The following is a 26013-nucleotide window of genomic DNA, read 5'->3' as shown; positions in this document are numbered from 1 at the left end:
GGGTAGATTATGTTGTGTTCATTATAGGTCTGACACATACATCTGTACCTTTGATCTAATAACTTTGGTGAAACATGTACAAATAAACGTGCATGCACTTATGGTTTGTATGTACCCTTTCACTTCAATAATTCGAAAAAAAAAAATAACTTCGGAAACAAATTGTGTTAAAAAAAAAGACTTGGAATCCATCAATTTTTTCCGAAGTTATTTTTTGCTCCACATTTCACCTTGACACAAATCTTAATAAGTAATAAATATATTTATCCGAGCCTCTTCCTTTTTTCCGTTTTTTTTTTTATTGTTTTGTTTTTAATTTTTTTTTTTCTTTGCATGAAATATTCAAATTTGGTTATTTTAAGTATCTGTTGTATAATTTTTCGATGCTTGTTTATTATTGTCCAATCCATGGTTAAACAGCTCATTACTGCATTAATTCGCTGTATTTTCTATTTTTAAAACTAATTCACTGATTTTCTTTCAATGATATAGCAAGAGGAAACCAGAAAATTTAATAAAAAAAATATTTATACTCGGGCCATAATTGACGCATGATCAAAAGAGAAATTTCAAGGGTGTTCGAAGCATGGTTAAATCACCGTAGATATCGATAACAAAATAGTTCTGTTGAGTTAATAATTTTGAATGAACATATCCTATATGCCTCATCAAATATATCTTTCAAATAAAACATTTTAGCAAGTTTTGCTGTGTGATTTTGTCACTTTACAGGATTATTATGCCTGAATACTTTAGGCAGGCTCTCTCTCTCACATTCTCTCTCTCTCTCTCTCTCTCTCTCTCTCTCTCTCTCTCTCTCTCTCTCTCTCTCTCTCTCTCTCTCATTCTCTCTCTCTCTCGCAAAAACAATTGACAAGTTTCTATCTTTTTATCTATCTAAAGAATATATACATTTGTATCTATCTATATATCTATATATTTATCTATCTATTTTCCTCTCTTCTGTTTATCATCTGTCTGAACATGTGCATAAGTTCGTTGTCAAGGACGTAAGTCTGGCCTTAACTTAGTCCGATACTAGTGTTTACGGCCATGCGTACGCCTCTTAGTGAAACGCAGTTTACGCCGGACTAAATTTTGGCGTACGCCCTAAGGCCTAACTTAAGTTTCGTCGTATCTTACGCCTTTTAGTGAAACGGGCCCCTGGGGCCGGGTGTTGCTAAAACGCGGAACGGAAAACGGAACGGAAGGAAAACGGAAAATCGTATCTAATGTTATTTACCTCATAGATTTGTTAAGTACGCTAAAACGATATACTTTATGTACTTTTTTAATTTTTTTTGAAAGATTAACAATATTAGATTATTCATTCAAGAATATTTATTTCCTCAAAATTAAAAGTACATGCATTGACCACTATATTCTGTCCCAAAATATCCTCGATTCACTTTTTGCTGTATATTTATATATACCTTAGGGTTCAAGCGATTCTCTTTTAGAAGCATTAAACATTCTCATTATTCTTTCTTTAAAACGTCCTCTCTAGCTTATCAGCTGGTATAAATACACGGCTAAAAATAAAGAAGTCTACGGGGTTTTGCATTTTAACAGACCCGGATGATAGTGTTGAAAAATTGTGCAAGGTCTTCTGAGTGACTTCCAAATGGAGAAAAGATGTCAACATTTTCCATTATAAATCGTCCAAATGTGCTGCATGAATATTTTGGGATCAACAGACTATAGTCCCAATATATAATCGGAAAATCAAACCAGGCAACGTCTAGAGCTCTCTATTCGGATCATATGTATATAGCTGCTGGAATAAACAACTGCATGCTTTGTAATGTAAACGTAAACAAAATTGCATTGCTAAAAATACTAGTTTCACAAATTACTAGTTTCAAAACTTACCGGGTATTTTAATGTTTACTGTATTTTAATTTTTTAATGTCGTCAGTCCTACAGTTTTTTTCTTCCATCTCAACGATACTGTATCGTCGGTATGATAAAAGATCGTCTAGAACACCGAAAATTCAATTTTGATGTAAGTATATACATGTACATCATATTTGAAAATAATATAAAAATACTCAAAACACGCATAAAACGCTTTCACTAACTGCGTACGTTACGCTAATATGCCAGCAATACCATATAAGAGAAATAAGTAAAACGTTATAGCTAATTTGCTCGTTTAATCATTTTAATGTTTTACAATTCGTATACATTTGCTTTTTCCGTTTCGTACTCAACTAAAGCCGAATGAATACAATGCTATAATTGATAGACATTCATATGAATATTAATAAGATAGCAACATGTTGATAATCATTCATTAGATATAAATAAAAGATACAAAGTAAATCGTTTCTGGCCAGTCTATACCCTTTTTAAGCGATAAACGTGATGATATTTTCCATTCCGTTCCGTTTTCCGTTCCGCGTTTTAGCAACACCCCCTGGGGCCCGTTTCTCAAAAAGGCCTACGTCCAGGCGTAAGCTTAGTCCGGACTAAAGTAGGGACTAAACCTCAAAACCAGACTAAGTTGCGTTTCACAAAAAGGCGGAAACTTAGTCGGGAGTAAATTTGGGTTTAAATCTACGCCGGCTAATGGGTAGGCGTAAGTCCTTAGGCTGTGCACAAAAATGGCGATGCAAATAAACAGAGAATTTTAATTTTTGGTCTGTTTTACGTGTTATTAAGGTAAACATTTACATTTATTGAAATATTTGTACATGTACATATAACTTTAAAAGATACCTATTGTTCGATAACTGTTCCTATTTCTAAATAAATTAAGATTAAATCAATTTGATAATTAATGGGCTTACCTTATTAAACGCATATAATATACATTACTACTCATTAAGAAAATTTACTTTAAGTATGAAGAATTAAAGATTGGTATACCCCGATAAATTATATAAACACAATAATTAAAAAGATGCTACAATTCTAAATTAAACATGTATTCCCCAACAAGATAGATGTATACATAAGTACGAATTGATTATTGATTTTTAAATCAATACTCAGTAAGCATAGACTAGAATATAATGTTTCTAATCAAATTTAAACCTATGAAACGAAACTGATTTCAAAATATTGAGAATACACCTTTGAATAGGAGCAACTCAAAACGTTTACAGTTATAATTTGTCCCTGTGTGTTGTTGTATATTCTTTACCTACATGTATAATACTTACAACTTTACAACACGTATACATTCTCATTTTCATTTTTTTACTCCTAGTATCTTTACAAAACCGTATGAAAGCTACATGTATTTGGAATGTTTATGACCTCGCATTTACATGATGTATATACATGTACAATCAATTTTTGTTAAAATATTACTTAAAAATATGTTTTAGAAGCGTGCAGAGTGTGTATCAATTCTAGATCTATCGACAAGCGTTTGTCAAGGTTGTTGAAGATTCTAATTTCACATGCACACCTTGAATTTTCGGAGCTCAAATTCATTAATCTAATTAATTCTACGATTAAGAGATCAATTGCCTTCATATTAAACATCGATTGTAATTCATTTTAAATAGGTATGGTTTACATGTACTATCGGTGATCTTCGTGCATATGCATATGTGTTGTTTATTTGTATTCATTTAACTGAATTGATCTTTAATTACTTGAATTCATGATAGTTTCGTTTCATCATATTTAAGATACATGTATATGTATATCAAGGGGTGTTTATTTTTTTTATTTCGAAGTTGTCGACTTGCAATACAAAAGCGTAGTTTTACAACATTTTGCATTATTTACAAATTTAACTAGCGTGCATTTGTCATATACTTATTTTTATCAATATACTGTATACAGGGTTATTTTGGCCCGTGTAATTTCTGCCCTTCTACACTTGCAAACAGTTTCGTTTTGTCATGAATTCGCCCAGTCAAAGTTGTTATTTAGTTACTTAATATTAGACAGTGAAAATCAACAAGTCTTAAATTCACCCGCTGAAAACTAGGGTGAAATGATTGAAAATTAAACGGGGGCGAATAATTCCCTGTATACAGTATATATTACTTTCAACCCCCCCCCCATCCCCCCCCCCCCCGAAAAACCCCAAAACAATCAATCGATAAAACCAAAAACAAGAAAGGGAGTTTGGGGAGACCCCGGCCACAAATGTTGATAATTTCTGTCTTGTTATGAATTGTTGACAATATCTTTCAAAACTATTATCATTTGAATCGCAGGAAACCAAGAATCGTTTCCATGTCAATGTCTACATTCTTTCAATATTGGAACAGAGGATGGAACTTTTCTTCCATCTGTAGACATGGACAAGGTTCATGTAATGTTAGTTATACAGTATATATTTTCGATTTCAGTTGGTTGCTGTGTATAACCCATGGTCATATTATTTTCGACAAATAATATAGTGATATGGTAAAAAAAAATCAAGCCTTATCCCAGCATCTGAAAGTGTCTAAATATATCTATATGAAGCATACTTATCATTCTGCAGATATATGCGGGCATATTTACTGTACCCTGTCCCTGTATTCTACAAATATTTGAAATGTACACGAACATTGGAGTTAATTTCTATGTAATGTTTCGTTCAATTAATATGTACGATTGTGCCTCAACATCATCTACAATGCATTGAATTGTCATATATTTGATTTCTGAAACCTCTTATATCAACTATTTTCATATCAACTGTTTTTCTCTAAAATTTCATTATGTTAAGAAGTGTGTAGGCATTTGTTCTACTTTCACAAATATACACTGTTATGAACGACTTAAACTATGCACAGTGGTATAGAATAACGTGTGTACTTTCGGGTACATGTACTATACATATCAATTTGAAAATTGATCCACCACATATAATAATAGCCTCAAAGCAAAACAAAATACGATATGCGCATGCTTAGTACTCAGCGGAGATGTCAAAGTTCTTTGACATTTAAACCCTAACTTACGCCTCTTTCAGAAACGCAACTTAGACCTGACTAAATATTGGCGTAACTTCGTTAGTCGGACTAACTTAGGTCCAGATTTACGCCTTTTTGAGAAACGGGCCCCAGAACTCTTGACAAGCAAGTAGAAAAAAAAAACCTAATTCCCCAAATTCCAAAATCATAAAAATCCTAATCCGGTGGGGGAGAGAGAGATAACATAGCTCCCCAAAAAATTCTTACTTACCGAAATGTTTTCCCCTAATCATGAAATTCCTCATTCATGGGGGTGGGGGGGGGGGGCGCTACTAGTATACCTATGACTCAAAGTTCTCAATATTTCTTTTCAAGGTAAATTTAGGACCAAAGGAACAACTATGTTTGCTGTGACAAAATGTGGGGGGGGGGGCTGTACCTGATGGTATGTTCCTAATGGTTAGGTATAACTTTGCAAAAAAAGTGGGGGGGGGGGAGGCCTAGCCCCCCCCCCCCCCCCCACACCCCCCACACCCCCGGTTCCGACGCCTGTTTATGGATTTAAATTTTCGTGAATAAACCAAATTGAATGTAGATTGTCTCTCCGAGTATCATGGCATAAATCTACATACATTGGATATCCCATAGATCTTTAACTGATCTCCAACCGCTTGAAATCGTTTGTCTTGTATATCATTTCATTTTTAGGTATCTTTTGAGCGGGTTCCATCTTCATTTGAGTCACGAAATTCCAATTTTCAATGTTTCAATATCACATTTTATTATATTTTATATTATAAATGTTATGAAAGAAACATTAATTGTCCTGAGTCACTTGAGTTTTGAGGTTGATTTATATGTTACATGTAGGTAGAATACATACAGTTTAGGTTGATTTATATGTTACATGCAGGTAGGTTACATGCAGGTGTAGGTTGGTATTTGTTACAGCACACGTTGGTCGTCGTCCGTTGTGATACATTAATGACCAGGATCTTGACATATTGTTGTCGTATAGTCCATGGGAACGTTGGTTGTGTGGACACAGTTTCTCTGCATAAGATTTTTAATCTAGCAAAAATACTTTCTCTGTCTGTTTGTCTGTCTGTCCGTCCGTCTGTCTGTCTGTCTCTCTCTCACATTCTCTCTCACATTCTCTCTCTCTCTCTCTCTCTCTCTCTCTCTCTCTCTCTCTCTCTCTCTCGCATACTAACCAGTTAGACATCTTATAGTGCACCCCAGAAAACATCCAGTGACGTCATATCGTGTCGCCAGATAGCGGCTAGGGTGTCGTGGTTTGAAACATTCATCTATAGCGCTTTCCTCTGGGTCAGAACGATAACTCTCCATGTAGGACCATAGAGAATCTAGTGAACACCACATCTCCAATGTACATCAATCACTTTAATAAGATACGACATTTGTACTTTTATGTGAAAAGAAATTTGATTAAATATGCGCGGATTTAGAGGGGGACAGTGGTCTGCAAAATTCAGATTTCTTTAAATTACATCATAAAATTTCCAAAATTATGCCTCGGACCCCCCCCCCCCCCTGGCAAACTCAAATAAACGTCGCCCCCCCCCCCCCCAAAAAAAAAAAATGGATCCGCGCATGTTATAGTATTTGTTGATCATACGATGTCTTCAACAAATGCTATACAATCATATTTTAACAAGAAATAAAAATGAAATTGTAAAAATTAAAGATAAAATGATAATTCTTAACTTCAAACCGATATTGATTGTAATTAAATTAATCCCTTTCAAAATTATATTACACACATATATATATATATATATATATATATATATATATATATATATATATATATATATATATATATATATATATATATATATATATATATATATATATTACTTATATATACATAAGTCGGAATGTTTTACGATTTTGCAAGAATTTATGGGCATACATGTAAAAATAAACACATACAGACACTAGAAAAATCGCGATTTAACAACAAACTTGTTACTGATTTTAACCTCTAGCTAGATGTATATAGTGACATACGTGTGATGACGGGCATATATAAAACATGATAGAAGGACAGAAGACATGATAGACAGACGGACAAAAGGACGAATATACAAAAAGCCACATTTCAACTTACAGGGAAATATATAAATGTCCATGTAATGGCAGACAGACGACTAGACAGACAGATAGACGGACACAAAAACAGACTTACTGACAGATACAGGCAGACAGACGACTAGACAGACAGATAGACGGACAAAACACCAAATTTACTGACAGATACAGACAGACAGAAGACACGACAGACAGATAGACGGACAAAAAAACCAGACTTACTGACAAATACAGACAGACAGAAGACACGACAGACAGATAGACAGACAAAAGACAAGTCTTACTGACAGATACAGACAGACAGAAGACAAGACGGACAGATAGAAGGACAAAACACCAGACTTACTGACAGATACAGGCAGACAGACGACTAGACCGACAGATAGACGGACAAAACACCAGACTTACTGACAGAAACAGACAGACAGAAGACAAGACAGACAGATAGACGGACAAAAAACCAGACTTACTGACAAATACAGACAGACAGAAGACACGACAGACAGATAGACAGACAAAAGACAAGTCTTACTGACAGATACAGACAGACAGAAGACAAGACAGACAGATAGAAGGACAAAACACCAGACTTACTGACAGATACAGGCAGACAGACGACTAGACCGACAGATAGACGGACAAAACACCAGACTTACTGACAGATACAGGCAGACAGACGACTAGACAGACAGATAGACGGATAAAAAACCAGACTTACTGACAGATACAGACAGACAGAAGACTAGACAGACAGATAGACGGATAAAAGAAAATACAGACAGACAGAAGAGCACATAACGAAATCTACACAACTCAATCTATGAAAAAATATATACTGTAGAAGCACATATCGTATATCCGGTAATTTTCGCGATTATCTAATTTTTTCGCGACCTCTTTTGAACCGCAAATAATTGAAAACGCACAATTTGTATCCTGTATCATTTTCTATAACAAACTGTTAAAATCACAAAAAATGACTGAAGCAAATGAAAATTGTTACAGATTTTTCCTTTTTTTCGCAAATTTTGTGACATGCGAAAAAAAAACGGATATACGGAACCAAATAACATTTTGTCATTTTATTTTGTCTTGTCATAATCCCTTTCTTATCATTCATACTTGGCTTAAAAATTCGTCATGGATTTAATTTCGTTATTTTTTACTGCCAACGAAAATAACGAAATTAAATCCTCAACGAATATTTCTGCTAAGAAAGTACATGATCATGCATGTAATGACAGACAGATAGACAAAAGATGGATAGACAGATGGACAAAAATAGACTCAACGTACAGAGACAATTAAAGATATACATGTACCTATACCGAAAGAGAGAAAACTCACGTGACTTGGTGAACGGGATGCAGATACCAATGACAAAGAACAGGGTCTTCATGACTGATAGTCTTTACTTGCAGGAAAATGAACGCGCGCGCGTGCATTCCTAATATATAAAAGGCGAAAGATACAAGCATCAGTCAGATAATAATATTATTACGGATAAACTTTTACCCCAGGATGTAGCTGGTTTTGCTTTTAATAATTCGAATTTTTATATATTCATTTAATGTTAAGTTTATTGCTTTTGACTATGGGATATGGAATAATTAGGTCATTTCAGTATGCATTGTACAAAATAATCTGTCTGATTTGTTTCAAGTTCTGTCTGATCCTGGAAAATTAGGTCGATTGCCATCTGTAAGATATCTAGATTAGATATTGACATAAAACTTCATATATCATGTGTAACGACAATTGTTCTCTTAAATGTCGTTCCGAAAGGTCAGCTATTACGAACTGGGGTCGCAAACAATTCAAGGCTAGCTGTTTGATATTTGTCAGAGTGTTTCAGTATTTGATTGTTCATAACTACCAATATGAAAATGTTTAATATACGTATGCGCATTATTACGTTGACAAAGCCCTCTAATCTGTTCAGTTTCAACCGAAAAAAAAAACCGGGTGTAGTTGGTTCTGCCTTTAATAATTAAAATTTATATTCATTTGATGTCCGTCATTTTCGCCCATGGTCTTAGAACATATTTATCGGCAGCTTTCACGTTCCCCGCGTTGAATTTCGAAATTAAAGGGTGCCATCACAGCCACCATCTACTCGTATCTCCTCGGACTTTTTTTTTATTGAGAGAATTGTTTACATCAGTGAATTAAAGTAAGGAAGTTCTGATGGGAGTTGGGTTTTTTTTATTATTCATAAGAAGATCAACGATATGTAATTTTGCATGTCCTGTAGTTTCTAAGCTGAATTTGAATTACTCATATTTTTTTCTATTGTGAATTATCGGGATTTTTTTAACAAGAATAACGGAAAACCCAATTAACGAAGTTAATCTTTTTGTATAATATCAAAAACAGAAATGACGCATTCAAACTCTACGATGCTTTCTATATCTCTTGATCATGGGACAAGACTACTTAAAACAAGTATCGGCTAGACAGTCCTGAACGTCTTTTCTGTGGAATAACTTCGCATTAATTTTAATGACGTCTGTCTCACTTCTCTACAGATCGTAAAATGTGTTGTATAGATATCAAGTTTTAGGAACAGAGGGGTTGCCGTGGACTCCTATATAATACATTCGAGATGTATTTCCGAGCACTGTCGGAAAGGCCCGAGAAGTTGCGATTGCCTCTTCATATAATCATCGAGGAAATCCGAAAGCATACGATAAACCAAGAGGAATATTTTCTGGATAAGTCTTAAACACGTTTCTGAAAACAAAATTGTTATTCTTTTATATCTTAAATCTACGGATAAAATCCAATGAATAACAAATACAACGCACATGTAATCACACAAAACACTCATTAATGATATTTTACAAAGAAATTAAAACTAAAATGCAAAATTTCTGATAAAAGCTGACCCCGATCAGAATAATTTTAAGGTGTTCGATTTTAAATAAAGGAATTTTTAAAAAAAATTCAATATATCCCATAAAAAACAATTGTTTAGAATCTTCTTCACAACTGCATTCTGAACATGTGATATGATTTTAAAATCATCCTGTTAGAGAAGAACTTAATTATAAACACAAGAATATCCAGGGGGAAAGAATGGAATTTCATTTATACAGGATCTACATGTATTATTGTACATTGTACATATATTTTGTATAACTCCATTAAACTGATTTTATCATGTCTATTGGTGCTCAGGTGAGCGATTTGGCCCACGAGCCTCTTGTTCTGAAGAGTTATCTTAGTACTTGGATGGGAAATTCATTTTGTAATTTATTGTTGACTAGTCTCCATAAACATCTAACTATAGTAAATCCAAAAGGAGATTGGTTTGTCAGTTAGAATGTGTTAGCCCTAATACATAATGTCTTGTTCTTGTAGATAAAGTTACATCACCATATTCTTCTTTGTACCAGATATTACAGTACTGTTTTACGAAGAAAAAAGACAGAACTATGAATAAATATCACATTTATTGAGTTCTATCTACAGCTTGCTACGACTAACCAAAAATCAGTTGTATATAAGTATTATGTATTTCATGGTAAGCGTAAATACAAAGAAAAAAATAATTTTTAAAAAAAAAATCAGTTCACTTCAACTTGGGTCACAATATTCCACAAAAACTATTTACATAAACATGAGTTTTCTATCTACATGATCAATATAGCTCATTCTTTAATGTGGGAGAAATGTGATAAACCCACCAATAATACACATATAGGTATATTATTACAAAATGCAATATAAACTCAATACAAAGAGTTGCATCAGACAGATTAACAACATGGCCTACATAACATTTACCTTACACCACTATCCCATGATGCAACTTGTCATAACATTGTAAGTATACAGGTCTTAGAGGATTTAAGACACGATTCAGCTGTAAATTTACATTATATTGACATACAGATGAAGGTCAACTATTCATAAAAAATTACATGTCGCCATTTAAAAAACAAAAACATTTCGGTATGATAGACTCTGAATCCTCCTTTTCACCCTTTAATTTCCAACCACGTTAATTATGACATTTTTAAAATCAAATATAAACTGATATTCAATTAACTTTCATAGTAAAAATATTTTGAGGGTCAGCAACACAAATTACGGTTCTAAGGCGAAACTTTATCTAAAAACATTATGAAAAGGGGAATAACTCTTTATTCGTTTCTATCTGAAGAATTCAAATTTGAGTTATTCCCCTTTGAATATGATGTTTTATTAATATACAAGATTTCTTGTGTGCAAATGAAAAAAAAAAATAATAATCACACATTAGTCCAAATTTTAAGTGACAACTATGTCCAAGCACTAAATTACACCTAGGTTTTATAAGAACATTCAAACGACTTAAATATGTAAAACAGAGAACATGTACTGTCCATTGAGAATCTACTAAACCAATACCAGGACAAGTGAAAAGCTGTCAATGTGACAGCAAGCCGAGTTTTCTTTTATGTGAACAGTATTCATAATCCATTTATCCTGAATTGATAAACACTACCTATCCAGAGAAATGGAGTACCCTATATGCAAAATTCTGCCAAAAATGACCTAGTTCAACAGCTAATATTTTTATCATAAATTATTTTTAAAAAGCCCAAAATCCAATTAATTTGCACATTTCTGATATAAGTTCAAATGATCTGCAAAACAACTTCCTATCTTGAAAACCGTGGGATGAGTTATCCGTAGAATGGGGTACCCTATAAAATATATTCTGTGAGAAAATGACTAAGATCAACAGTAGGTATTCTACAAATTATCAAAAATCAAAATCCAAGTAATATTAACATCTCTGATATATGTTTAATTGATCTGCAAATCAACAATTTCCTATCTTAAAGACTGTCAAGAGTCAGAAAAATCTCACATCATCTATACCGTTACAAAAAATTATCTTTTGGTACAAAGAGTAGAGAAGAACAATTTGACCGTTTTTGGATATCAAGCCTCGCCTATGGGGCCCTGAGGGTGGTAGGGTCATAATTTTCATATTTCAAATTCATTCCAAAAATGGTAACAATAGAGTCGAATAGACCGTCTAATTTTCATGAAGAAGTTAAAAATGTAAAATTGTAAAGGAAGGACCCACGACGGACACCACACGACAACGGACAAAGACCAATTTCGATTGCTGACATGGTGACTCGGGTCAGTGCGTACTTGAAGATAATGACGTCATATTGCAGTGAGTGGTCTACGTAGCCAATGTCTGTTTTCTGTCTTCCTCTGTAAGGATTTCAAGGAAGGTGTTCTGTTTTCTCCCCTCAAGGTCAGGTAAAATTAGCCCATCTACAGGAAACAGAATAAACTAATGAATGATGTAGTTAATGATCAACACCAACATGATATTACTCAGATATCTGTGAGCCAATGCTCACTAGTAATACCCCCGCTCTGATGTAAATATACAAAATAGGCAAAGTTAACTTAAAAAGGAAGTTGACGTCCGGTTGGTACAAAAATAGAGATCCAAATGCATGGCATGTCAAAAATAGAGAATAAATTGGTACAAAAATAGAGATCCAAATGCATGGCATGTCAAAAATAGAGAATAAATTGGTACAAAAATAGAGATCCAAATGCATGGCATGTCTAAACAAAGAATGTGTTAAAATTTCAAGCATCTGCCATTAATAGTTGCTGAAATATTTTTGACAAAATTTGTGTTTCAAAATTTAGGCTACAAATATATAAAGTTGACTTTAACAAGAAGTTGGCGTCCGATTGATACAACAATAGATCCTAACGTATGGTGTGCCTATATATGATATGAGTCAAATTTGACCCCATAATTTGCCATGTTTTAAAGTGTATTAAATTGTTATGTTATTTTTACGAAGAGTTGATATAAGATATATCTCCCCCCTATTTATTTGATTTATTTGCACTCAATGACAGTAAATGACGTCAGAAGTTGCGCTATTTTTATGATTCAATCAAAATCAGTCGAAATTGACATTTTTCTTATCGTTTTTCAAATGGGAAAGATAGAGCACAGCTTTGAACAAGCAAAATATTTTGTCACTTAATATTAGTGCTGGTTAGATACATCTCTAATGAAAAAATTTGGTTTGTTCAAGCATGCGCTCAATGCTTTCTGAAAGAAAACTGCTTGAAAACTAGCCGTACTATGCTAAAAATGCGAAAATTGCGGAAAATCGTTAAATTTATGATGTCATATTTCTAAGTTGTTGGCACGTGAATTAAAATGAAAATTATGAAATATCTTCACATGTGTATCTGTACAAAATAAACAAAGAATTACAATAAAATGATGATGTACTTTTTAAGGGGCCGTTTTAGGCTCAAATCATGCATAGTCCTTTGTTCGAAAATTTAGCCAAAAATTAAACAAAGTCGTCACTTACCAACAAGTTAACGTCCGATTGGTACAACAATAGATTCCAACGTATGGTGTGCCTTAACAAAGAGTGTATTAAAATTTCAAGCACCTGCAATGAATAGTTGCCGAGAAGAATGCGATAGAAATTTTTGTTACGGACAGACAGACAGAATGACAGACACAAGGGTAAAACAGTATACCCCCCTCTCCTTCTGAGCGGGGGTATGATAACATTCAATGTTCAAATTGATAAAGATCTATCACAAATTTTAAGAATTCCTTTTTTTTTATTATTCAGTTTTTATAGACTTCATAAGAATATCTATTTTGTGTATATGTTAAATCCACTTTTAGCAAAGTAAAATGTGTATAACATTCCACACTCAGCAACAGACAGCCATGTTTGGATGATCACAAAGTGTGAAATAAACAGGAGTCAGTATTACAGTCCATGTGAATTATACACAGCTCAATTTCAGCTGCAGATGTTGAACAAAGTGACACACAACATGTGTGGTTTTGAGAGCAGACTACATTTGTACAGAAACATTTACAACCTGTCAATATCCCAGCTATCTCCATTATACGGCTGGTGTTGAGATGGACAAGGCGTCCTCATCAGGACGGGGTTTGTGTTCATCTACAACAAGTTATTAATTTGCTGTTAATTAATTAATATCATACAGGATATGTAATGATAGAGCTACATCTACAAATTTTAATTTTAAATTGATAACACTGACACATGTACAGACATCTAATTAATTAAACTATAATTCAATTGACTTGTAACAAAATAAATAATTACAAATTCCTGTGTCACAAAATAATTACAATGACCTTTTATTCTAATTAAGTAAATACAATGACATGTGACTGTACATCTAATTAATGAAATAGATACAGCTAACCCTGTAACAATGAGCTGTTTATATTGACAAACAATCACACAGATAAACATGTCTTACATGTATCTTATTGACTGATAATTAACACGGACTGTGTGTCTAAGTTATCTATATCTAATTAATGTGAATAATAATGACTCAGACATACCTGTCAGAGCGTCCTGTCTGGTGATATACCTGTATACAACCACCGTGTTGTTGTCCCATGATCCGACCCAGAGACGGTGAGTGTTGACATCATAACTCAGGCTGCATGGTGATAATATCCCTGATGGTCTTATCAGTAGATGTGACAGGAACTGACCGTCACTGTCTAACATCTGTACTGTTTTGGTTCTACTATCACACACCAGGATGTGTGACAGCGGGTCAGTACAGATTCCATATGGCCATAGTCCTGATCCTGATGGATGTCCTGTGTAGGAGAAACGATGTCTTCCTCCACGCTCTGTCACCACTACAGCACCAGACACATAGTCATAGTCAGACACCACGACATCCCCATTGTTGTTCTCTGTTATATAGCTAGGTTCTCTATACAGTCTCAGTCCTGTGTTGTTGTTCTGTATGGTTTGTGTGAGTTGTCCACTCTGGTTGTACCGGGTTACCTTGCCTGTGTATGTATCATAGTTACACATCCCGACCAGTAGATCCCCAGTGGACGGGGACCAGTACACACACCATGGTTCCCATGTAGAGTCTGTTCTCTCTATAAATGTGGTGCTTGTTTTCATTTCATTTGACAGTTTGTTGATTTTATAATTCCTATCTATATAAATCAGTTCACTATCACTGTTCACTGTGTGTAATCCTCTATTACCACTACATGAATCCTTCACACGATGTAGAGGGACACCTGTTGTGTCTGTCAACATGAGATTGTATGTATCACTGACCCAGACCCCGGCTGATGTCACACAGGAAATGTGATAACAACCACGGACACCTGTCAGTGTGCGAGAGTGAAGTAACTCGGGGGGAGACATCACTTTCAGCAGACACTGGTTTCCTTGCTGTGGTTTTTCTGTCCCTGTGGTTGGGATTCCACTCAGTGACTCCATCACATCAGCAGTGGCTGGATTCAGATCTACAAACATCAGACACAAACAGTCAGATGGAACAGAATGATTACAAACATCACATCTTCTATAATGAATGTTAAAGCAATGTTTGTATGTTGTAATGTATTAATTATCATTATCAATACATAATAAACATATATACATGTATTTAATTTATTCATTTATTACTGAAAAACATAGATATATCTGATGAGTCAATTATTTAACAGACATGTAATGTAATTACATATCAGTATGTGATGTTGATTGTTTATAAATAGATGTTCTTACATTATATTGACAAATGATAAAGATCACATCCTATTTATGTCTGACTTGTAACTACATATTATATCATTTACAATGATAATGACTCAGACTTACCTGTCAGAGCGTCCTGTCTGGTGATATACCTGTATATAACCACCGTGTTGTTGTACCATGATCCGACCCAGAGACGGTGAGTGATGACATCATAACTCAGGCCCTGTGGTGAGAATATCCCTGATGGACTTATCAGTAGATGTGACAGGAACTGACCGTCCTTGTCTATCATCTGTACTGTGTCGGTTCTACTATCACACACCAGGATGTGTGACAGCGCGTCAGTACAGATTCCACGTGGCCATAGTCCTGATCCTGGTGGATGTCCTGTGTAGGAGAAACGATGTCTTCCTCCACGCTCTGTCACCACTACAGCACCAGACTTAGAGATAAAGCTATAGTCAGACACCACGACATCCCCATTGTTGTTCTCTGTTATATGGCAAGGTTTTCTATACAGTTCCCGTCCAGTGATGTAGTTCTGTATGGTTTGTGTGAGTTGTCCACTCTGGTTGTACCGGGTTACCTTGCCTGTCTTTGTATCATTGTTATACATCCCGACCAGTAGATCCCCAGTGGACGGGGACCAGTACACACACCATGGTACCCATGTAGAGTCTGTTCTCTCTATAAATGTGGTGCTTGTTTTCATATCCTTTGACAGTTTGTTGATGTTATCTTTCCTATCTATATAAATCAGTTCACTCTCACTGTTCACTGTGTGTAATCCATAATCACTACATGAGTCCTTCACACGATGTAGAGGGACACCTGTTGTGTCTGTCAACATGAGATTGTTTTCTCCATCACTGACCCAGACCCGGTCTGATGTCACACAGGAAATGTGATCACAATGATCAACACCTGTCAGTGTGAGAGATTGATGGAGCTCAGCACCAGACGTCAGTTTCAGCAGACACTGGTTTCCTACGCGTCGGTTTCCTCTCTCTGTGATTTGGATTGCACTCAGTGACTCCATCACATCCTCCTTGTTGAGTGACTCAGTCATGGAGAGCTGGCTGGTGTGGACTGTAAGAGGTATATGGGGGAGGGCTGTCTTTGTGAATGAGAGGAATTGTAGTGCACTGAATGTGAATTCTGGCTGTACATATCTGAGTTCATATTCCTGAAGGCTGACAATATGTCTGCTCATTTCTATCGTCTGTTTTAAACATCTGTGTTTGAAATCAAAGTCACAAAACACATTACACATGAAATCTTTTCTCACTATGTTAATGAGATTCTTCAGTGTCTGGGCCTTTGTTAACATCTCTGATTGATAGAGGGAGAATTCTGTGTGACAGGTTTTGAAATCGGTTTTGATTCGTGGCAGGAGAACAGGTCTGTAAAAGAGAGCCTCACTTCTGATGGTGTGAATGGTTCCTCTGTGTTGTTGTTGCTTTGTTTTATAGACTGTTTTAACATCAAGTTGTCTGTGAGTTCTATGTTTTCTGCAGTGGAAACAGACGGGGAGTTCACAAGGTTCACAGTACTTGATATAAACATGGCTAGGATGTCTCACACAGATCTCTTGTGTTGGGATGTAGTTGATTTTATCACGGTGTGACACAACATCATGGTCTATTGTTTGGAGATCTTTTACATGGTTCTCTTTACACTGGGGACACAGATCACATGGACACGATACACAATGGTATTCTGTGTCCCCCGGACACTTAGAACACTTATGTGCCCTATATAGGGAGTTTGCTGTGTCCATGTCTATATTCTTGATTCACAACCTGTTAAATAAAAATAAAGTATTATAGAAATATGTCAACCACATTCTTTCAAAACTATTTAATGATATAATAAATTCATACAATATCATTATATAAAATCATTTTGTGTGTAGGGAATATATCAATTTAAACAATACCTTATTTTAAAATAATATTTTCATTCATAGATAAATTATGGTCTATTATCATCAGATAATAAAAACACTCGACCATTAGATAAGTTTTTTGTTAAAACTTCTTTTTGACATTTTCTGCTAAACATTGGTGACTTTCTCCCTCTTTCTTTTTTCTCTATCTGTATCATACATTCACTGCTAAGAATGCTCTCTCTCTCTCTCTCTCTCTCTCTCTCTCTCTCTCTAACATTCACTTTTTAACTTTCTTACTCTCTCTTTCTCTCTCCAAAATATGTACTTTCTTTCTCTATCTCTCTCTCCTTCCCTTTCCTGAGCAACATGTACTCTTGCTCTCTTTGTCTCACTATCTCTGACATTCTTCATTAAACAATCTCTCTCTCTCTCTCTCTCTCTCTCTTAAATATGTACTTTCTCTTTCTCTCTTTTTTCTCTAATGCCCTTTCCTGAACAACATGTATATTTCTCTCATTGTTTCACTATCTCTGACATTCTTCATTAAGCTCTCTTTCTCTCTATTTATCTCTCTCTCTCTCTCCATAATATGTACTTTCTCTTTTGTTTCTCTCTCTATCTCTCTTTCAGTTTTCTGATCAACATGTACTTTTTCTCTCTTTGTTTCACTATCTCTGACATTCTTAATTAATCTCTCTCTCTCTATCTCTCTCTCTTTTGAACATTTACTATTTTCAGACATTCTCTGCCAAGGAAATACAAGTGCTCTTTATTCCAGTCTTTCCAACATGTATTCCCCGCCTTTGGGGTATTATTTCCTACTCAATGAGACGTATGTACATACCCCCCCTCTCTCTCTCTCTCTCTCTGTCGCTCAATCACACTCTTTTTTTAACATTTAATTGCTCGGTAATTGCTGCTAAATCTGCAAGTTTGCTCTTCTTTATTTCTTTCTTTCTCTCTTTCATTTTTTCCCACCAACACGTACTCTCTCTCTCTGTTTCCCCCTTTTTTCCTCTGCTTAACATGTACTCTTGCTACTCTCTTTTACTTCTTTGCTTCACCAGAACTTTTGCTCTTTCTCTCTTTCACTTTTATTAGCAACATGTTCTCTTTATGTTTGTGCTCTCTCTCTCTCAAACTTTCTCTGTTAAAAAATAAAGATTTACATGTATTTTTGTTTTTAATCTCTCTCTCTCTCTCTCTCTCTCTGAAATCTGTACTTTCTCTCTCTCTCTCTCTCTCTCTGAAATCTGTACTTTCTCTCTCTCTCTCTGAAATCTGTACTTTCTCTCTCTCTCTCTCTCTCTCTCTCTCTCTCTCTCTCTCTCTCTCTGAAATCTGTACTTTCTCTCTCTCTCTCTCTCTCTCTGAAATCTGTACTTTATCTTTCTCTCTCATTCACTTTTCTGAGCAACAAGCACTCTTGCTCTCACTATCTCTTGCATTCTTCATTAAACATTCTCTTATGCACTCTCTCTCTCTCTCAGACATTTACTATTTTTTAACATTCTCTGTTATGGAAATACACATGCTCTTTCTTCCAGTCTTTCCCACCTATATATGCCAGCTTTCTGTGTCTATTTCTTTCTCATGGAGATGTATGTACTTTCTCTCTTTCTCGTTCTCTCTCTGTCTAAAACTTTCCCTGTTTAACAGTTATTTCCTCGGTAATCGTTGCTAAATATGCGCTCTTGCTCTTCTTTAATTCTTTCTTTCACTTTTTTCATCATTTTCTCACTTCGCTCTCTTTCTCTCCCTCTCTCATTCCCTTTTCTTGTAACATGTACCTGAACTCTTCCCCTGTTTGTCTCACTCTCTCTCTCAGATTTTTTCTGCTTAACATGTACTCTTGTTTTCTTTGGTCCTTTCTCCAACATCACCTAGACTTATTTTTAGGTCTGTTTTAGAAAAAAAGAGGGCTTACCCTAAATTTGCATTTTGTCTGATCCTATTGCAACTTTTTTGTGAAATGTGATACTATCTAAAGTGAGCTCTCATTTACAATGGATAATTTATAAATTACATGCAGTTTTGTCTTTACCCCAGGTAGAGAACAGACTTTAACTGTTATCAAAAAACAAATCACACCTTATTATCAAATATATGTAAAAGGAGAACTTTCCAAATTATATATGAGGTTATTTATATTAACTACTGGCCTATGATATATTTTCGGCTATCCCCCTTATCCTGGCTGATTGTTTGAATGTCCCCCAAAAAGATAATGGAACAATATCCCAGCCCTGACATTACCACTAGGATATGTTATTCTTGTTTACAGATCAACCATTACTGTAGAATCATTAAATTTCGTGGGGGCCAATTTTCGTGGATGTCTTAAATTTTACAGGTTCGTGGGGACGTAATTTCGTGTACTCTTATATATCTACAAAAGGAAATATGACTTTATTACCCTAATTTATCAATTCGTGGAGGATGTTATTTCGTGGATGAGAGGTAACCACTAATTCCACGAAAATTGAGCCACCTCGAAATCTAATGATTCCACAGTAAATGGGGATGAGGACAATAGTTACATTGTCAGTTTATTGGTAAGAAACTGATGTTGACCTTGACCTAGGCTTTCAGGCAACAGTTCTTACCCCAGGACTAACACAATGACTACTGCCCTCATATCCAGTTAAAAGATGAATACTATAATGTCTATGAATGACACACGACAACGAACTTGTGATAGCAATGGGTCTCCTGAATGACTCAGGTGACCTAAAAATACAAAGTATAGCTACACAAACATAGTGATTTTACATGAATACTATATAGCTACACAAACATAGTGATATTACATGAATACTATATAGCTACACAAACATAGTGATATTACATGAATACTATATAGCTACACACAGTGATATTACATGAATACTATACCACATAAACTCTTTCTTTGCTCCATCAGTCCACTCTTTAATGATACATAAGGAACCTGTAAAGAGACCTCAAACTATTATACTGTTATTTATCATATCATGTTCAAGTTGCAAAATCTATTGTCTTTTTTAATAAGTTTACCAGATTGATGTAGAGCAAAATCAATACCACATAAAAACCCTATGTTGAAGACAAGCTAATACAGTGAAGATGAGTTAATACAGTGAAGTCTCCGTTTCTCGGTCGTCTCTGATTCCCAGTAATATTCCTATAAGTTTCATGTCACACTGTAATGAAGCAGAAAAAACTTATAAAAACATTGATCACAAACAATGGGCCTCTCTGTATTTGATCAGCATAAAATATTTGAAGGTAACAATTACTTTCCGAGAAACGAAACAAGGAATCAAGCACTTTTGAGATGGAGATTTTCACTCATCTTCGTTATGCTTCTTTCATTATTTAGCGGTGGATGTGAAAGTAATGTTCGAATATTAATAGCTGAAAAATATTGTACATGCATTCACTTATATGTCAGAAATTGTTCATAATAATAAGTGCTCAACTTACAAATTACAGGTCAGTTCACCTGAAACATATTTTTTGTGGTTTTGCGATATCAAAAGAGGGAGAGAAAGATATTCAACTAAGTGAAATGTTCCATGTTGCTCTGTCCGTGCTCTCGTCATTATATTTATTGTGTTCGTTATTTTTCTTTGTTTTTATTCTACGTAGGGTCACATAACGCACACAATGATTATTCTATTCTGAATTACTATATGAGTCAGGGCTCGACATTAACGCTTGTCCGCTTGTCCGGTACCAGTTAAAAAAATATGCGGACAAGTGAATATTGCTTGCCACTTGTCCGACTGGACAAGTGCATTTTTTATGTAAAGAAATCTCCAACATTTAAAAAAGAAAAGAAAGTTTTGTGATAAGTTTATCTGTAGTCTCGTTATAAGTTTATCGATTAGTTATTTTGAATTTCGATCCCGACATCAAATTGCAATGCAATTGAGTTACTCTTGATCGGGATTGAAGTTCACTAATTTCAAACAACTTTCAAGGTGTGGATCTTAGTTTTTACAAAGTACCAAACTAAAAGAAAGGAAGACAAGAGGCCCATGGGCCACATCGCTCACCTGAGGAACAATAGGTATGATAAAGTCAGCTTAATGGAGTCATAATACAATCTGGACAATGTACATTAATACATGTAGATCCTGTATAAATAAAATCCATTTTTCCCCCTTGGAACTCGGATAGCCCTGATTGCTGCCAATATTTACAAGAGCAGACTTTAATCACCGCTCCTGCACATATATAGGGACTCAACGTTACGCAGGCAGGGATGACCGCACACCTACGCAACTCAACAGGTACCAACGTTAACGCAAGCAGAGATAACACAAGCAGGGATGACCGCACACTTGCGCCAACAGCTCAACCTAATGCAGGGAGTGCCTCACACTTGCGCTAGAAAGGCCAGAACACCAGCAGGGATGACCATACACTAGTGCTCCGCCGCAACCTCCACCAATACAAGCAGGTGTGACCGCACACTTGTATTAATGCGATACAGGGCAGAAATGACCACACATTCTGTATCGTTGGTTAGAAAGACACGAAGATTAGATAGACCAGGGATGTTAACACCCTCAATCTCTCCATACCTGTTCAAGTTTAACCCCTAACAGTCGCTCGGTACAATGCAATAGACACTGTCCCTATATATGTGCCGGCCTAAAATAATTCATAGTATCTAAAAATTGGAAATCAAAAATAAACAAACTAATCCAGCCTAACCCAAAACTACTTAAGCAGAACAACTTATATATTTACATTGAATATTTATTATTGTATAAAAATAATCATCACAATAATTGGTTAACAGTGGATGAATTAATTAAAATAATCAAGAATCAATAAATCAAGGGCAATAACCCAAAACAGTAATACAAAAAGATTCTAATGAAAATATAGCTGCCTGCTTCAATTTTATAGTCATATCACATGTTGAGTATTGCAGTTCTCAAAAAGATCCTTTACAATTGTTTATATATGGGATATTTAGCTACATCAAACTCTGAACCTTCTTGTGATGCCGAAGAATTGTCCTGGAGCCAAAGTCTTAACAATTATAAAGAATCATCTTGCTGATTAGTTTCTGAGAAGAAGATTTTTAAAGATTTACTCTTTATTCCTATGTAAAACTTTAACACCCCCCCCCCTCAATGTGGCCTCACCCTACCCCCAGGGGTCATGATTTTCACAACTTTGAATCTACACTACCTGAGGATACTTCCCACAAGTTTCAGCTTTCCTGGCTGATTAGTTTCTGAGAAGAAGATTTTTAAAGATTTACTCTATATATTCCTATGTAAAATTTTAACACCCCCCCCCCCCAATGTGGCCTCACCCTACCCCTAGGGATCATGATTTTCACAACTTTGAATCTACACTACCTGAGGATGCTTCCACACAAGTTTCAGCTTTCCTGGCTGATTAGTTACTGAGAAGAAGATTTTTAAAGATTTACTCTATATATTCCTATGTAAAACTTCGACACTCCATTGTGGCCCCAACCTAACCCCTGGGGCCATGATTTTCACAACTTTGAATCTACACTACCTGAGGATGCTTCCACACAAGTTTCAGCTTTCCTGGCTGATTAGTTTCTGAGGAGAAGATTTTTAAAGATTTACTCTATATATTCCTATGTAAAACTTCGACCCCCCATTGTGGCCCCACCCTACCCCTGGGGGTCATGGTTTTCACAACTTTGAATCTACACTACCTGAGGATGCTTCCACACAAGTTTCAGCTTTCCTGGCTGATTAGTTACTGAGAAGAAGATTTTTAAAGATTTACTCTATATATTCCTATGTAAAACTTCGACACTCCATTGTGGCCCCAACCTAACCCCAGGGGCCATGATTTTCACAACTTTGAATCTACACTACCTGAGGATGCTTCCACACAAGTTTCAGCTTTCCTGGCTGATTAGTTTCTGAGGAGAAGATTTTTAAAGATTTACTCTATATATTCCTATGTAAAATTTTAACACCCCCCCCCCCAATGTGGCCTCACCCTACCCCTAGGGATCATGATTTTCACAACTTTGAATCTACACTACCTGAGGATGCTTCCACACAAGTTTCAGCTTTCCTGGCTGATTAGTTACTGAGAAGAAGATTTTTAAAGATTTACTCTATATATTCCTATGTAAAACTTCGACACTCCATTGTGGCCCCAACCTAACCCCAGGGGCCATGATTTTCACAACTTTGAATCTACACTACCTGAGGATGCTTCCACACAAGTTTCAGCTTTCCTGGCTGATTAGTTTCTGAGGAGAAGATTTTTAAAGATTTACTCTATATATTCCTATGTAAAACTTCGACCCCCCATTGTGGCCCCACCCTACCCCTGGGGGTCATGGTTTTCACAACTTTGAATCTACACTACCTGAGGATGCTTCCACACAAGTTTCAGCTTTCCTGGCTGTTTAGTTTCTGAGAAGAAGATTATTAAAGATTTACTCTATATATTCCTATGTAAAACTTCGACCCCCCATTGTGGCCCCACCCTAACCCCCGGGGGTTATGATTTTCACAACTTTGAATCTATACTACCTGAGGTTGCTTCCACACAAGTTTCAGCTTTCCTGGCTGATTAGTTTCTGAGAAGAAGATTTTTAAAGATTTACTCTATATATTCCTATGTAAAACTTCGACCCCCCCATTGTGGCCCCAACCTACCCCTGGGGGTCATGGTTTTCACAACTTTGAATCTACACTACCTGAGGATGCTTCCACACAAGTTTCAGCTTTCCTGGCTGATTAGTTACTGAGAAGAAGATTTTTAAAGATTTACTCTATATATTCCTATGTAAAACTTCGACCCCCCATTGTGGCCCCACCCTACCCCTGGGGGTCATGGTTTTCACAACTTTGAATCTACACTACCTGAGGATGCTTCCACACAAGTTTCAGCTTTCCTGGCTGTTTAGTTTCTGAGAAGAAGATTATTAAAGATTTACTCTATATATTCCTATGTAAAACTTCGACCCCCCATTGTGGCCCCACCCTAACCCCCGGGGGTTATGATTTTCACAACTTTGAATCTATACTACCTGAGGTTGCTTCCACACAAGTTTCAGCTTTCCTGGCTGATTAGTTTCTGAGAAGAAGATTTTTAAAGATTTACTCTATATATTCCTATGTAAAACTTCGACCCCCCCATTGTGGCCCCACCCTACCCCTGGGGGTCATGGTTTTCACAACTTTGAATCTACACTACCTGAGGATGCTTCCACACAAGTTTCAGCTTTCCTGGCTGATTAGTTACTGAGAAGAAGATTTTTAAAGATTTACTCTATATATTCCTATGTAAAACTTCGACACTCCATTGTGGCCCCAACCTAACCCCAGGGGCCATGATTTTCACAACTTTGAAAATACACTACCTGAGGATGCTTCCACACAAGTTTCAGCTTTCCTGGCTGATTAGTTTCTGAGGAGAAGATTTTTAAAGATTTACTCTATATATTCCTATGTAAAACTTCGACCCCCCATTGTGGCCCCACCCTACCCCTGGGGGTCATGGTTTTCACAACTTTGAATCTACACTACCTGAGGATGCTTCCACACAAGTTTCAGCTTTCCTGGCTGTTTAGTTTCTGAGAAGAAGATTATTAAAGATTTACTCTATATATTCCTATGTAAAACTTCGACCCCCCATTGTGGCCCCACCCTAACCCCCGGAGGTTATGATTTTCACAACTTTGAATCTATACTACCTGAGGTTGCTTCCACACAAGTTTCAGCTTTCCTGGCTGATTAGTTTCTGAGAAGAAGATTTTTAAAGATTTACTCTATATATTCCTATGTAAAACTTCGACCCCCCCATTGTGGCCCCACCCTACCCCTGGGGGTCATGGTTTTCACAACTTTGAATCTATACTACCTGAGGTTGCTTCCACACAAGTTTCAGCTTTCCTGGCTGATTAGTTTCTGAGAAGATTTTTAAAGATTTACTCTATATATTCCTATGTAAAACTTCGACCCCCCATTGTGGCCCCACCCTAACCCCAGGGGGTCATGATTTTCACAACTTTGAATCTATACTACCTGAGGATGCTTCCACACAAGTTTCAGCTTTCCTGGCTGATTAGTTTCTGAGAAGAAGATTTTTAAAGATTTACTCTATATATTCCTATGTAAAACTTCGACCCCCCCATTGTGGCCCCACCCTAACCCCCGGGGGTCATGGTTTTCACAACTTTGAATCTACACTACCTGAGGATGCTTCCACACAAGTTTCAGCTTTCCTGGCTGATTAGTTACTGAGAAGAAGATTTTTAAAGATTTACTCTATATATTCCTATGTAAAACTTCGACACTCCATTGTGGCCCCAACCTAACCCCAGGGGCCATGATTTTCACAACTTTGAATCTACACTACCTGAGGATGCTTCCACACAAGTTTCAGCTTTCCTGGCTGATTAGTTTCTGAGGAGAAGATTTTTAAAGATTTACTCTATATATTCCTATGTAAAACTTCGACCCCCCATTGTGGCCCCACCCTACCCCTGGGGGTCATGGTTTTCACAACTTTGAATCTACACTACCTGAGGATGCTTCCACACAAGTTTCAGCTTTCCTGGCTG

General features: G+C 36.0%; 1 protein-coding gene and 1 long non-coding RNA gene across 2 annotated transcripts in view; both read right to left on the bottom strand.

The window, feature by feature from the left end:
- Nucleotides 1–26013, bottom strand: part of LOC136272739 (uncharacterized) — a 158140-nt gene that overhangs the window by 80036 nt on the left and 52091 nt on the right. The window lies entirely within an intron of this gene.
- The window catches only part of LOC105339828 (uncharacterized), a 103343-nt gene that overhangs the window by 72949 nt on the left and 4381 nt on the right, over nucleotides 1–26013 (bottom strand). The window contains exons 2-5 of the mRNA XM_066075083.1: nucleotides 20508–20626; nucleotides 20340–20394; nucleotides 15674–17355; nucleotides 14377–15315 (exon numbers count right to left, since the gene is read on the bottom strand). Of these exons, the coding sequence (XP_065931155.1) occupies nucleotides 14377–15315; nucleotides 15674–17333 (2599 nt within the window). The 5' untranslated portion in view covers nucleotides 17334–17355; nucleotides 20340–20394; nucleotides 20508–20626. The remainder of the gene's footprint in view (nucleotides 1–14376; nucleotides 15316–15673; nucleotides 17356–20339; nucleotides 20395–20507; nucleotides 20627–26013) is intronic.

The sequence above is a fragment of the Magallana gigas genome, chromosome 1 (genome assembly GCF_963853765.1).
Source record: "Magallana gigas chromosome 1, xbMagGiga1.1, whole genome shotgun sequence".
NCBI lineage: Eukaryota > Metazoa > Mollusca > Bivalvia > Ostreida > Ostreidae > Magallana > Magallana gigas.
Note: the sequence above shows the minus strand (reverse complement) of the source record. Positions and strands in the feature narration are given on the sequence as shown.